Raw genomic sequence first — 15,286 nt, 5'->3', positions numbered from 1 at the left:
TTAAGGTATTGGTCTGTGTGCGTAGGTTTTCTGTAAATAGAATTTTGTGTCTGATTTTCTATTGATAAGAATATCCAAGAATGGGAGATTATTATTATCCCTCTTTAGTAAAGTCCCTATTCCTGAAAGTCTCAAAATAAGACGGATATCTATTTCAGAAACCAAAAGATTGATCAAGATTACAATACGCCACTTACAGATTAAAAATCTTAAAAATATTAATACTATTACCCGAAACATAATAAACCATAGAAAAACCATCGTTACCCTGGAAATCTTTTCCAATCAATAGCTACCAAAAGCGAGCGAAATATAAACAACAAAGACAAAAAAAATAAATCTAACTTATTATCAGTACACTAGAATAATATTAAAAATTCGCTAGATGAAAAGCTACGACAAAAAGACTCGAGAAGAAAACAAGGCTTCCAAATTTCTAAGAAACTTATGAAGATTATTAATAGAAAAACCAATATATCTACTGCATCTATTTTTTTTTAAATTGAAGATATCATACAAAACTATTTTGATATTCTTTCAATTTCTTCATTAAAATATTTATAATTCCTAACCCATATGAGGGAGATACATAATTCAAAAGGGAATATGATTTTCTTTTATAATATATCATATATATAAGGGCGTTAAATGTTGGTAAAAGGTCTCAGAGACTGAATTGGTTGCCAATGTCAATTCAGTAACAAAACTCTGAGAAAAGCCTACTGATTTCTGACAAATGGGTCAGAGGTTCGAGGAATCGAACTCAGCTCTGCCAACGAATCCTAATCTCACGTCCCCGAAGGCTGTATGTATATAGTCGCGTAGCTCCTGGGTGCATTGCGTACAGTGGATGTACGTTATGTAGCAGACGTGAGAGGGTGAGAGGCGAGTTCCTGGCGCCTGTAACTAACTGGGACTGATTGGCTAAGAGAAGACAACTCCGACAGAAAAACGGGCAGGTCGAGAAGCCCCAAGGTGGCAGCCCCACCACTCGTCTTACTCAACTACAGATCGGTTACCTGTATTGAGGAATCTACTAATAACTCACAAGCTTCATACAAATGCCTCGGATGATAGGACTGGATTATCTGCTGAACGACCCCGGCAAGTTAAAGGTAAACGAGTAGGTATAATTGATAAGCTAATATTAGGAACTTGGAATATGAGAGGCTTAGGAAATAAAGAACAAGAACTAAACAGAGTACTTAAAGAACGCAAAGCAAACATAATAGTCATAACTGAAACAAAAAAGAAATTAAAAGGAACTAAAGAATTAGACGACTACACAATGATTTACAGTGGAGTGGAACAAAATAAACGAGCCTGCTGTGGAGTCGGTATATTAATCGACCATAAATGGAAAACAAAAATCACTAGCTATACTTTTATAAATGAAAGAATCGTATCAGTGAGACTAAAATACGAAAGAGGTCATCTGACTATTATTGGTGTTTATGCTCCAGAAGAAGGGAAAAAAGAAGATACTGAATACTTTTACGAAACTTTACAAAGTCTAGTGAACAGATGTAATAAGAACGACGCTATCATTATAGCAGGAGACCTAAATGCAAGGGTAGGCAATATACCTATCACAGGAATTTTGGGTCCCTTCGGAGAGCCATGTCTAAATACAAATGGACAAGAACTGATACAGTTTGCTTCTTACAATCAGTTACGTATTACAAACTCATTTTTCAGACATAAGGAAATCCATAAATACACCTGGAGTGCTAGAGGCCAAAAATCGATAATCGACTATATCATTGTAAATGATAAAATTACCACACTGATAGAAGATGTTAGGGTATACCGAGGCAGCGATGTCCATTCAGACCACTACTTGCTAATATCCACAATTAATATGCCTGCAAAATGGAAAAACACAAGTAAGAAACCCACAAACGAACTGGTATTCAAAGTATATCTGTTGAACGAGAACAGTGTTAGAGACCTTTATATAAGACGCCTGAACCAATATTTATCACAAACACTTAAAAGCGATAACTCCGACAAAGAATGGGAAAACATAAAGAGATGCATAGAAAGAGCAGCTTTTGAAAGTCTAGGAAAGAAGAAGAAGTTCAGAAATAAACATGGGCTAAGAATATGGAACAAAGAAATCGAAGTTTCCTAATGACGAAAACATTCAAAAGAGCTTGCAAACGACCAGACCCAGTTACTGTAAAAACGGCCTCGAAACAATCGGATTGATAGAAGAAATAGAACAAAATTAATTGAAACTCTTTTAGAAAGCAGGTAAGTACCCCATCACGTAACTGAATCCCAACCTAAAAAAATCTTTTGGAAACAAATACTTGTTGACACAAAAAAGATATGAGGTAGTTTATTAATATTTTTGTATGTTTTCTGATAAATGTTCTTTTTTTCATTTTAAATATAGGTATTTGATTTTCAGGATTTCAGGATTTCAGGGCACCTCCATTTTCAAGTCTTTGAGAAAAAGGTATTTCAAAAGTAATATAAGTTAAATATATCTAACTCAAAACCTATTTCTGAGTTATGAAAAATTATTTTCAATGATTAATATTTTGCAAATTTGAGAAAGTTTTGTTATCGATTTGTTATGAGATTACTGATACTCCCCTAGCGAGGTTTGGACAATGAAATGTGAAAAATATTGATCGTTAATCCAAATGCCATAAAAGTCGTTTGATTTCTGCCCTAGTCGTAACCATGATACTTGTTTGTTGTATATCATGGTATCTTGCAAACAGCTGCCTTTCCTCTTTGCAATAACCACTAAGGTTCATTTCAACCCATAAACTCTCCATTCTAGCAAAAAAAAAAATATATATTTGAGACTCTTGTCCACAATTCCCTTTTCAAGCTGTACATTGGTAATCTATAGAGAATTACAGAAAAATATAGTGATTTATACTAAAATTATTTTAAAAAACAAATCTAAAAAACAACAAATTTTCACATTCACAGATCATCTTAAAAGCACTTATATTTTTTAATAATCGTTAATTGAATGATATTTAATCCATTATTATAATATCAAAACTTCATTTTAAATACCTACTTCAAAAATATTAGTTTGATAAGTGCAAATGCCATTAATCAAATTAGCACCTATTCTGACATAAACTTATAAATCGTATAACACATTTTAACCAAGTCTCATTCAAGCACAGTTTATATGATTAGACTGGCCTACAGAATTGGAAACAGAAAAAACAATATAAAGATGTCTTGTCTAATTAAGCAGGTGCGGGACATACCAGAACCGACAATAGTGATGTATCCAAATGATGTGGCACCAAATGCAATAACTGAACTGCCTTTAACAAAGCAGTCCATACAGAAAACCTGTAGCGCCATTACACAGTCAATTCGAAATAGTAACCAAACACAAAAAAATCCGTGGAAGACACCACCAAGTCAAAAAAACATCAGACCATTATAAGAATAAAAGGCCAAAGTCCTCCCAAAATAGTATCGAAAGCAATGACTAAGAAGTGGAATGGTGGATTTTGAGGAAAGTAAACTAAAAGAAACAAAAAACATGATGAAAGTTTTGTCTTGAAAGAAGCCCTGATTGCGGATCCCTGCTTTATGATAGACGGAACTGAAACGATCAAGTTTCGATCGACAGTAGATGACTTCTTATCTTGGAACAATGACTGATATTTTATCTTTTACCGAACACTAGAAAACTAAAAGCCAACTTGAAAATTATGGAATCAAGAGATTTACACTGGCAACTAGTTTTTGTAGACAATTAAAAAATAAGCATGGTGGAGGAACAGACATTAATAACTTAAGTGTGTGTGTGTGTGTGTGTGAGGTGCAAAATGAAAATAAAAGAATACTCATTGTGTCTCAATATAGGCCCTCCTAATGGTAGTGTGTGGTGTGTAAGGTTCACCATTTCTAGTCAAACTCGTATAACAACTACCAAAACTAACTAAACTAACCAAAACTAGTACCTGTATTGATAATATATTAACAGATTTCGAGTGCAACATGACTCACCAAGTTTTACATACATTGATTTCAGATCACACTGCTTAGAAGTTAGTATTATACACTAAAATACAGACACTTGACTATGTAAAAAAAAGAAATTTTAATACAGCCAATAAAATAAAATTTAAAACAGCATTGTAAGAAATAAATTGTCAAATACTGTATATACTAGATGCCACTAATTAGTGGTCGACTTCTGTGAATTATTTCCTCTTTCTAAAGTGCCTTATAGAACCTTTAATAAACCTAAATTCATAAAACACCCTGAAATCCATGAATGTAAAAGGCAATTGGATTCTTTTCGTGATGCAAAATGTAAATACGAGATATAAGGAGCTCTACAAAACAGAAAAGAAGGATTTTGATAGCCTTCTATAAAAATATAAAAAACAGAATTATGGGGATAGATTAAAAAACTCAGATAACAAAAACAAATGTCGATAGTAAATGGAATTAAAGGAAAACATAGTAATAAAGAAAAATTGAAGATAATATAGAGATTTTAGAAAATAATTTTAATGAATTCTTAATTTCTGTGGCTCCAAACTTGTTAAATAAATTAAAAAATATAACTTTTAGTTCGAATCTTGAATTTAATCAAACCGCAATAGTTCTACAACTACTGGATGAAAAAAAAATTGGGATATAGCAAAAAATTGAAGAATAAGTTTAGTTTGTTCATTGCTAATTATAATAAACAACTCGCTTAGCTTTTGAATATTTCCAGATCAACTTAAACTTGCCTTGGTTGTCCCAATGTTTAAAAAACGTTTTCAGAACGACATGCAAAATTATCACCCAATGAGTCTGCTCCCATCATTCCCTAAAATTGTCGAAAATGTGCCATCGAATGGTCGATAATAATAATATAAATAAAATAATATATATAAGTAAAATAAATAACAATATAAATAAAATATAATAAACTAAATAATATACAGCATGGATGCTTAACAGGCAGGACAACTCAAAAAGCGGTATTTACCTTTGATTTACTTGATGTTGAAAATGGTGACTCCCCCTTTTGTCAAAAGCGCATGATACTGTACACATGCATGGAATAAGAGAAGTGGCTTTAAGCTGGGTGGAATCGTACCTTTCAAAAAGAAAGCGGCAAGTTGTAATGGACAAGGGTGAAAATCGGATACTATCAAAAAGTAACAATATTGCAGCAGATATACCGCAGGGCAGTGTAATAGGACCAATATTTTTTTTTATATTAGCAATATTACAGAATTGTATGCAATTAGTAAAAATCGTAAAATCACCAACTACGCTACTACTACAATGGTACCAATGTTCTAATTATAAATAAGGATACTGCCAAGCTCAAAAAGGAGACTAGAGAGATTCATGACTAAGTATAAATTAGTTATGAATAATGCTAAGACTTCTGTAACAATGTTTTGTTATTTTTAAACCTGTTAGTACTTTTCTCAACTTAAACAATTTAGCGACATATGTAGGCCACGCCATCTCACTCCCCACCACTAGAGTGTTCTAGAGTTATATCTTTGCGCAGTAAAGAACTACTGCTACCTGCTCAGTCGGTCAAGATACAAACACATTGACAAGTCAGAGAGCGATTTTTTACTAGTTAGTTGCTGACAAGATCACCATTTATCATTAATCAGCGATATATCAAGGTATTCAAGTATTTTACAACTATTATTGTCTGTGTCCCTTCAGATGGCAGCAAACAGAAAAAGAACACACTAAGACGAATTCCTTAATTACAGTTTTACACAAATAGAAGACAATGGTACAATGGAACCACAGTGTGTTGTATGTATGAAGGTACTGACTTCAGAATCTTTCAAAAAAGTCAGTAGAAGAAACATCTAGATAATTTGTATTCACACCTGTCTTCTAAACCGCGAGAATACTTTGTAAATTTAGAAATATCTGTTAAAAGACAAAGATTTAACAGCAACTTGTTTGGTACATTTGATCAACGTTCAACATCAAGGGCTAGCTTTGAAGGAGCTTGGCATACATATACTAATCATGAAGATTTATGTCAGAGATAATGTGTGGTCAAAGAGAAGCGAAAAAACTCAATTCAGTGCCCTTATTTGGCAAAATATCTTGCTATTCAGCTTGATGAGACAACTGATTTTAGTAGCAGATAATTTTGAAGAGGAATTGCTGTTTTGTTCTCCTCTCTGGTTGAGATCTCGTGAAATGTCTACAATAAAGTAAATGAATACTTCAATGATGTATTTTTGTATCTTTGGATGGAGCTCCAGCTATATCGTGTATGGACTGTCAAAACTGAAGTCGGAATTTTTATGGTAGATCAAAAAAATATTCTCGCAGATTCGTATAAAAACTTTTCCCGGGTTGCATATTTAGCGAACATTTTTGAAAGTTTAAATAACATAGTTTAAAATTTAGAAATCACAGTTACGGAACACGGTGGCAACAAAATTTGAACATAGCTGTCGGAAAAACTAACAAACGTAATACACAAAAAAAACTTTATTTTCCTATCGCGAAAATTAGTCAACTATATGCCGTCAGCCCAAAAGCAACTTCTAATTACCAATGATCGGAAACATATCTTTAAAATAAAAATAAATAAAATCATTGCACAAGTGAACAGAAACGAAATACGAGAATTGATTTGACTCTTCCATTCTCTCAATTAAAGACTTTGTTATGTATATATCTGTGTCTTATATTGTGTATATAGAGAGGGGTTTCGTGTATTTTAGCTGGGTATAAGATAAGTATGTTACCGATTTTTAGAGTGGATAGTATTTACTAATGTTGATGATTATTTTCTGTTTATTGATTTTTATTTTATTTTAGAGGTCCTGCATTTTGTGCAAATTTTGCGAGAGCCCACCCACGCACGACTGCGGTCTTAGTGGAACTAGGGTGATTGTTGATTTGCGGAAAGTCATGGACAAGCAAAAAAAAAAACAGAACAGGATTGCTTATTTTTCAAGGTTAGCTTGAGCTAGTTACTTTTGCTGCCATCAAGGATACAATATTGTTAGACACCTTATCAAACTCAGAAAGCGGTTTTCAGATTACTTTCCAGATCTTCATGCACGTACTGTCAGTTTGATTGCAGATCATTTTCAATGTGAAATTGCTATGATACCTTCAGGTTTGGCAGAAGCAATTCTTGAATTTCGATCTAATACTGAAGCACGTATTCAATTTGAGAGTAAACCAAATCTGTCGTCTTTTTGGATGTCAAAAGCTGCAAAGACTTTCAAAATTGCACATGAGGAGGCGGTTTAAAAATTGTTGCCATTTGGAACAACATATTTGTTACAGTACTCCAAATTGTCAACCCTCAATTGTACCCCAATGGGTTTCAATTTGTTATATACATTTGAGGAGAAAAAAATCACCCCCACAGAAAATGTAAGTAAATGATAATTTCTTGTTAATTTGTAAATCATATGATATTTTTCTTGTATTATTATATAGACGAAAAAGCTAGTTTAAATTTTATATATAAAAAATATTTTTTAATTTAAATGATTTTTTTCGTGAAAAAATTGATTTTGGGGTAATGATTAAAAAAGGTCCCCGAACGCTGTCTTAGGGTATTAGGTAGGTATATTTAATAGGAAACGAAAAAAATGCTTTATCACACAGGGTGGTTTAACTTTAACTAAATTTACCCAAATGTTGGCGAAGCTTCTGGCCGTCGTGTCCCTCTCTCCCTTATTTATATTGTTATATACAGTAATTATAATTACAATAACGAAAACAAAATTTTGGTTAATTTTTGAGGTGGGCCTCTTTGCCCCACCCGCCCCTACAGCAGAAGAACCATCGATTACACATATCCCAGGCACAGACTGACTATGAACGAGAAGGGTGCGTATTATCATTTTATTAGATGTTATAATAATTTGCCGAACAGCTTAAAAACAAAAACAAACAAACAATTTTTAATTTACTCGTAGAAATAGAACTGTATAGTGAGGAAGAATACTATAGATTTATTCAAAACATTATTATGCTTTGAAATAAATTATATTATATTATTATTATCAAATTATTATTATTATTATTATTATTATTATTATTATTATTATTATTATTATTATTATTTGATTTCTACAAATATAATATCGACTTGCTTTTTACCCTAAACAATAATAATGTTAATTAATGCACTGTAAACAAGTATCACATTCCATAACAACTGTCAAATAAGAATTTACCGAACAGCTTAAAAAAACAAAATCAAACAAACAATTTTTAATTTACTCGTAGAAATAGAACTGTATAGTGTGGAAGAATAATATGGATTTATTCAAAACATATATTATGCTTTGAAATAAATTATATTATTATTATTATTATCAAATTATTATTATTATTATTATTTGGTTTCTACAAATATAATAGCGATTTGCTTTTTACCCTAAACAATAATGCTAATTAATGCACTGTAAATAAGTATCACATTCCATAACAACTGTCAAATTCAATTTTTTTGCTCCGCGTGACTTCATGCGCGCGCGCAGTAAGAATTTAAACCGAGGACCTGTCACATCTTAATTTGTTGTATCGTGCGTCGATTGTGGGTATCATTTTCGAAACAACGCACACCCTCTCCACGCGTAGCTCCGTCGTTTTCGTGCGAAAAACAAAGCAGCCAAGCAGAAAGATAAGCCAAACTCGAGTGCCCCGAATTATTAACATGCGTCTACTTACTCTTGACAGCATTTGCACATTTTCGCTGCCGGTACGATGCGACATCTATCTACTGGTCTGTTGGGTCTCTGACGACCATTCACACGCCTTTAAATTTAATCGCGATTACCTGAGATAAGATATACTTTTAATCAAATTATTAAAGGAACAATGACAACGCTAATCAGAAACGCGACAAGATATCGCGAAGGTTCGAACTTCTGGGCGTCGGATGATGTAAATATATCGCGCGTTACTTCCACTAAGGGGTATTTTAAGACGTCGTTTCAGTGCGTCTTTTTTTTGCGAGTTGTAACGAACCGACCATACAGAAATGGCGCATGTCTGATCCGGCCAGGAAGCTGATAATTGCACCGTTAAGCTTTTAATTACGGGCGGTTTTGTTTTTAAATTGCCCGAGTTTGTGTTGTATTGTTCGGTCGGGCGTAGGAAGGTCGTTAGCGATACGGGCACGCGAGTATATTAAAAAATAATTATTCACGATACCGCGATAGAACCACTCGTAACGATACCATTAAAGGTGGAAAGTAAATAAACTATTCCGATAAGGCAATGCCACTCGGCCGGTAGATTGCTGTTTAAATTACTTTCGTGTATTCCGCTACGGCGTGAATTGCGCTCCTGTTGGGAAGAAAATTTCGGTACCGCACTGGTTTGGATCCACCTGACAGGCCGGCGCCTACTTGATGATAAAAAATGACGTCCGTTAGCCGATGGCTTGGAAGAATTTCGGTTATATTTTGGATAGAACAGATTTAAATATAACAACTAAAAGTTGACATTTTCACAAAATTATATATTTTGACATGGCAATTGTTTCGACAACACCGTGTCTTTATCAAATGTAATATTTACAAACTACCTACTAATATATATACCGAAAAATGATAACAAAACCTTAGTTAATGTTGTGAGAATTTAAGTGCATTAAAGGAGAGGTATTTAAATCTAATTGATCATCATATCAAAGACGAGTCAAGGATGTAATTACTAAAATCACACTATTTAGTGACAAAGACAAGTATTTTTTAACAATTATGAATCCACAACCGCCGAAATTATATTCCTTAGTTAAATTACAAGAAAAACAAGATATGCCCATTAGACCAGTCGTGTCTTATGTAACAGCTCCAGCAGTTAAGCTCTCAACAAAATTAGTAAATATTTTAAAGTTCCACACAGATTTTAAACCAAAATTTGCAATAAAAAAATCTTTTGAATTACTGAACAAAATTAAAGATATGAAAATCCCTTCTAACGCAACACTATTGTCTTTTGATGTACCAAAACTTATTTCCCAGTATTCCACCTATGGATCCCTTCCTCGGACCAGGGAGCTGCTTAGACTGACCAGGAGGGAGTGTAGAGCACTAACAGGGGCCTACACAGGACATTGCAGGCTTAGGAGGCATCTCTGCTTGCTAGGCATTGGAGACGACCCGGAGCGTAGGTGGTGCATGGAAGGGGAGGAGACCCCGTATCATCTGCTCACCGAGTGCAAGATTGGGAGTCTTCGGAACGGCCCTGATCGATCCGGACTCAGTGCACGGTATTGGGCTAAAGGAGTTGCTGACCTTCTACAGAAGGGGCGGCATTCTGGACGCCCTCTAGAGCGGCCTGGGGGCACAACGGGCCCATCTGGTGGCCTAAGTGCTTGGACGCCCGCGAGGGCGCCCCCCTTTAATACCAATACCAATAATACCAATACCACCTATGGATGTGATAGATTTAGCAGATTTCACCCTCACTCGGAAACAGGTCAATCCACCGCAGTTCAAGATTTAAATATGCCTGAACATATGGCTTACATATGGAACATATGGAACTTATGGCTGATGTTTTTTTTTTAATTATTGCATTTATTTATTTATCTTATCTTGAAATACAATGTCACATATGCATGTTACAATTCATTAGAGGGCACCTAGCTGACTTAATAGCCGTATGTCCCAAAAAAGTCCTACGAAAAAATTTATGTATAGGGTGTTTGGGTACATTTTAAAACGAAAACTTGATTTGAACATATGTCCAAAATGTCTTAAGTTTTGACAGAGAGGGTGGTAAAGTTTAAACAAAATTTTTTTTTAATATCTCTAATACCATTTTAGATATTGTAATGAAATTTGGCACACATGTACTATGTATGGAGAGGCATTATTTAGTGTACCAAATTTTTTTAAATACACCAGTGGCGGGCGTACGGAACTTCATATTTCTATTTTGGCAGTGATTGATCGTAGGCCACTGATTTCTCTTAAAATGAAAATTATTCTTACAATGTGTAACTATATTAGTTGGTATTAAGTAATCTAAATCTTGGGCAATAATTATTATTATTATTATTATCATTATTATTATTTTTTTCGTTTTAAAACATTCTCTTCATTCTCATCTCTTCTCATCTCTTCTCTGCATCATCGTAACAATATCGTTAAAACATGATAAAATAATAGAAGGTTGACTGAAACAGGTGCTTTGAGGGCAAATAATCATTTGAAAGGGGTCCATTGGTATGTAAGAAATAAGTTATTTAAAAAGCAATTTTAAATTCTATTGATGAAGATCCAGAACGTAGTATTAGAAAAATTGGAAATAATCTGAATATCTCGCACGTCTTAGTTTGGAAAATTTTGCACGATTTTCTACTGTACCCATACCATTTTCAACGAGTTTTTGGAAATTACTTAATTGCCCCAAGGCTAACCCGCCGGTTTTTAGAAGAGTATTTGCCAATATTGCCAGAAGAAGTACCATATTTAATTAGGAAGAGAATGTATGACGGCGGACCTACTCACTCTAGTGTTGCAGTAAAATAAATTATCCCCTAAGTCCCCAGATTTTAATACTTTTGACTTTTTCTTATGTTGCATCTTAAAAATTTGGTTTATCGCACCGCAGTTAACACTGTAGAAGAGTTGAAGGATCGTATAAGACCTTCCTACGATTTAATAAGAAACACCAGAGATATACTTCAAAGAGTGGAGGACACTTTCAAAAACTTATTTAGTTTCTATGTCCTGCATTTTTTTTCAAAAGGGTTGTTATTGATTTATTAACAGACAATTTTGCTAAAAATTATTAATAGCATTCAGCGTTTTTTGTGTTATTTCATTAAAAGTGCAAAAGTAAACAAGAACAGTCAAAAGTGAAGACATTTAAGAGATATGTTCATATGAAGTTTTCTTTTTAAGATGCAACTAAAAATCGCCTCCTAATTATTGACATTCAATTAGAAAACACCCTGTATATAATATGAGTTGAGGTTGGTCAGTAATGGCAAATTTTTTTAAAAAATGTTATTCAATGTTTCGATCAAAATGTAAATCTTTATCAAGAATCAAAAATACGTACGAATATCAAATAAATTAAACATTTTATATAAAAATATTTACATAATTTAGTGATGTTTTGTTTCGCAACCGATTCCGAGTCTAAAGCTGGGAACTGCATCCGATGCTAGATATTTTAGAACAAATTCACTCATCGATGACATTCGCAAATTCGTAATATAAATTCTATACGTTCAAACTGTTATCTTAACCAATTAGCCACGGACAAGTGGCGATGAACAAAGCAATGAGACGTTTTGTTTAACGTACACGTTAGATTGCGAGAATTAGCAGGTTTATAACATTTAACTTTCGATTCAAGCATTCAACAAAAGAAAAAAAATTGAAAATATTTGAAAATATTCGAAAAAAGAAAGAATAAAATTCTAAATGGATAAGGCATTCGCGTAGTTTTGCTTATAACAATATAACTTAACTTCCGGGCCACAAAAATTATTTTTCCCTATAAATTTACATACCAAAAGCATTTGTTTCCATCCCTGAATAATTTTTTTTTGAACGAAAAATAAATACAACTACGAAAAATACATTTATTGAATACCTATGATGTGTTATGCGCCACCGATTTTTGTGATTTCTAAACTTTTGACACATGTCTATTTCGTTTTGATTTTTTAGCCAAGTTTACAGGGTGTTGCAAAATACATGCGCCAACGTTCTATTGAAAAATTAAATAAAACACTGGGGTTCCATAAGAAACAACCCGAGGGGTAAACAAATACTAGAGGAAAGCAACTTCAATATGTCGATAGCCAGACGTAGAAAAATCTGTCTCAGTATAAAAACATTCTTCAAAGAAATGATTACCGATACGCTTTCTACGCAAAAACAAAATTTTCACAGATGCAAATTTTTCACGCCAAGCATGAAGACGTTATTTGAATTGGAGCCATATCATAGGATTAGATAATTGTTATAGGCGATATTATATTCATTCATAATTGTGACTAAATGTTTGAAATACTTTCATTCATACATACATGTACTCTTCTACTGAGTACATCTCTTTGAATGCACATAAATTATTACACATTTTTATCTCTTTCGTCAAAAGGTTAAAAAATCGCTGAAAGTCGGGATTCTGTAAGAAAGAACTATTATATTTTGCATAAGAAGCTTTAAAGTCGTTAGTTCTTGTATTGACTGAATGAAAATGACTGCGCAACATAAAACCTGATGTATTTTGAAACACATAAACACACATTTCAAACACATATAGAATACACCATATTAAGATATTAATTTTTGTCAAAATAGGTTTTACAGGAAGTAGATTTGGAAAAACTTTTCCTGAACCAAAAAGACATTAATCTTTTATGCTCTTTTGATAAACGTGCAAATTGACTTTCTTGCGAATAATGAATTATTTATTTGATATTCATGCTCCATTAAAAACAGTTAGAATTAAGAGACCTGCAGGCCTTTGACTTACCGAAAACGTTAAATTTTGAATAAAACTTAAAAATTGGTCATGTTTAAGATACAAAAAGATAAAATACTTTGAGGAGATTTCAAGTTTTGGCCAAATTAACAGTTTTATTGTTGCTTTTGCTTCTTTTGAAGCTGTTGGTAGTATTGACCTGGGTTTGTGTTTGCGAATTATAGTAATAAACAATTTGGTACTAATTCATTCCGTTTTGCTAAAATTTACCTTGAGGAAGTTACTAAAACTTTAATTAATATTAAAGCTGACGCTCATAACTTAGACGATATTGATATAAAAATGATTCTTTTGACTACTCCGTATTTAGTCGATCTTGGAAGCAAGCTGAAGTTATACGCGTTTCAAAGAAAGAATGAGTGGCACTAACGATATTAGAGCAATCAGTTTGTTGCCAACCATCTCAAAGGTCGTTGTAAAAATTGCAGCTAAACAACTTCGTCAGTTCGATAACAAAATCCTCCCAGACACTCAAGCTGGTTTTCGACCTCTTCACAGCACTACTTCTGCCTTGATTCATGTTACTGAGGATTTATTGATAGCAGCTGATTCTATATTAAACTCTTGTCTCATACTCTTGGATTATAGCAAAGAGGATCATTTCCTTCTCTTAGCTAAACTGAGATACTTCGGGTCGAAAAGGTTCTCTTTTATTTAAAAAAAAAATTCTGAGAGATATCAAAGAGTAATTTGAGGAGATCCTGTGTTGCCCAGAGGATATTCTGAGATTTATTCTGTTCTCCGTTTATACAGCTGACTTCTCTACTCTTCTTAAAGTTTGCAATGATGATACCCAATCAATTTGCAGATATATTATTATTGGACAATAAAAGGGAAGAAATTGTAAGATTACGCTAAATGATGAGATTATCTCTCCTTCGGACGGATGTAAAAGTTTAGGGTTATGGTTTGACGGTGACTTGCGGTTTTCTAAGCATGCTGATTCGGTGTTACAAAAATCGTTCTATAAGCATAATATATTCATGAATATGTTCCCAGTAAGGAAAAACTTCACACAAAAGTCGCTTGTTTTAGTTATAACGCAGTTAAAATTTTTAATGTGATACCTAATGTTATAACATCCTTCCCCACAATAGAGTCCTTCAAAAAAAGCGTTAATATTGTTTATTTGCGTATGTCACCACTCTTGTATTATAACTTATATTGTAATATTTTTATTTTAACAAGGACAGTTTGTTATTATTATTATTATTATTTTTTTTTTAATTGACGCAGGTAAGTACGGGCCAAGATTCCAATGTCGGTGATGTGTGTCACAAAACACTGGAGTTTTTCATCTATTGTGATTTTTTGGTTTAACACCTTTCGCATTATGTTGCAGGTTGATAGGATGACTGTTTTCTGCAGTGCGACGGCTTCCAGATTCCGTGCCAGCGTCGTTGGGATTTGCCTCGTCGCTCCAATTAAAATGGGCCGCTGAGTTTGTAGCAAATCTCGATGTGTATTATTTTTGCAACATTGTTGTGCCTGGTCGTATACTCGTGCGGTGCCATTATTTTGCATCCACTAAGAAGGTATTCTATGTTTTCGTGACCTCCACCACACATACGATATCTTGTGTCGGTTATTCTTTCGTCCTAAATGATGTATTTCAGGTAAGATTTTGATCTTGTATTGCACATATGTTGGAAATATGTTGCTTGATGTCAGCCATTTCATCGTAGCTGGAGCGTCGATATATTCGCTGCTAAGGAGGTGGGGGCATCTGCCATGTAATTCTTTCTTTCTACACCTGTTTTGAAGGGTGGCGATATGTAATCTCTGTCACATCTGTATTCTCTATTTTTAAGGT

At 33.5% G+C, this 15,286-nt stretch overlaps 1 protein-coding gene across 3 annotated transcripts in view; it reads right to left on the bottom strand.

Moving 5' to 3' along the window:
• LOC132698979 (uncharacterized) overlaps positions 1 to 15,286 on the bottom strand; it is a 69,105-nt gene that overhangs the window by 28,233 nt on the left and 25,586 nt on the right. The window contains exon 2 of one of the 3 annotated variants that reach the window (XM_060665356.1): positions 8,683 to 8,791. The exons of 1 other annotated variant lie outside the window; for it this stretch is intronic. In XM_060665356.1, the coding sequence (XP_060521339.1) occupies positions 8,683 to 8,702 (20 nt within the window). In that variant the 5' untranslated portion in view covers positions 8,703 to 8,791. Of the gene's footprint in view, positions 1 to 8,682; positions 11,791 to 15,286 lie in introns of those variants that run through there. One more of the 3 variants, XM_060665346.1, reaches the window with a different exon arrangement.

The sequence above is a fragment of the Cylas formicarius genome, unplaced genomic scaffold (assembly GCF_029955315.1).
Source record: "Cylas formicarius isolate icCylForm1 unplaced genomic scaffold, icCylForm1.1 PGA_scaffold_10__41_contigs__length_53128322, whole genome shotgun sequence".
NCBI lineage: Eukaryota > Metazoa > Arthropoda > Insecta > Coleoptera > Brentidae > Cylas > Cylas formicarius.
The sequence above is the reverse complement of the archived record's forward strand: the minus strand, read 5'-3'. Positions and strand labels throughout refer to the sequence as shown.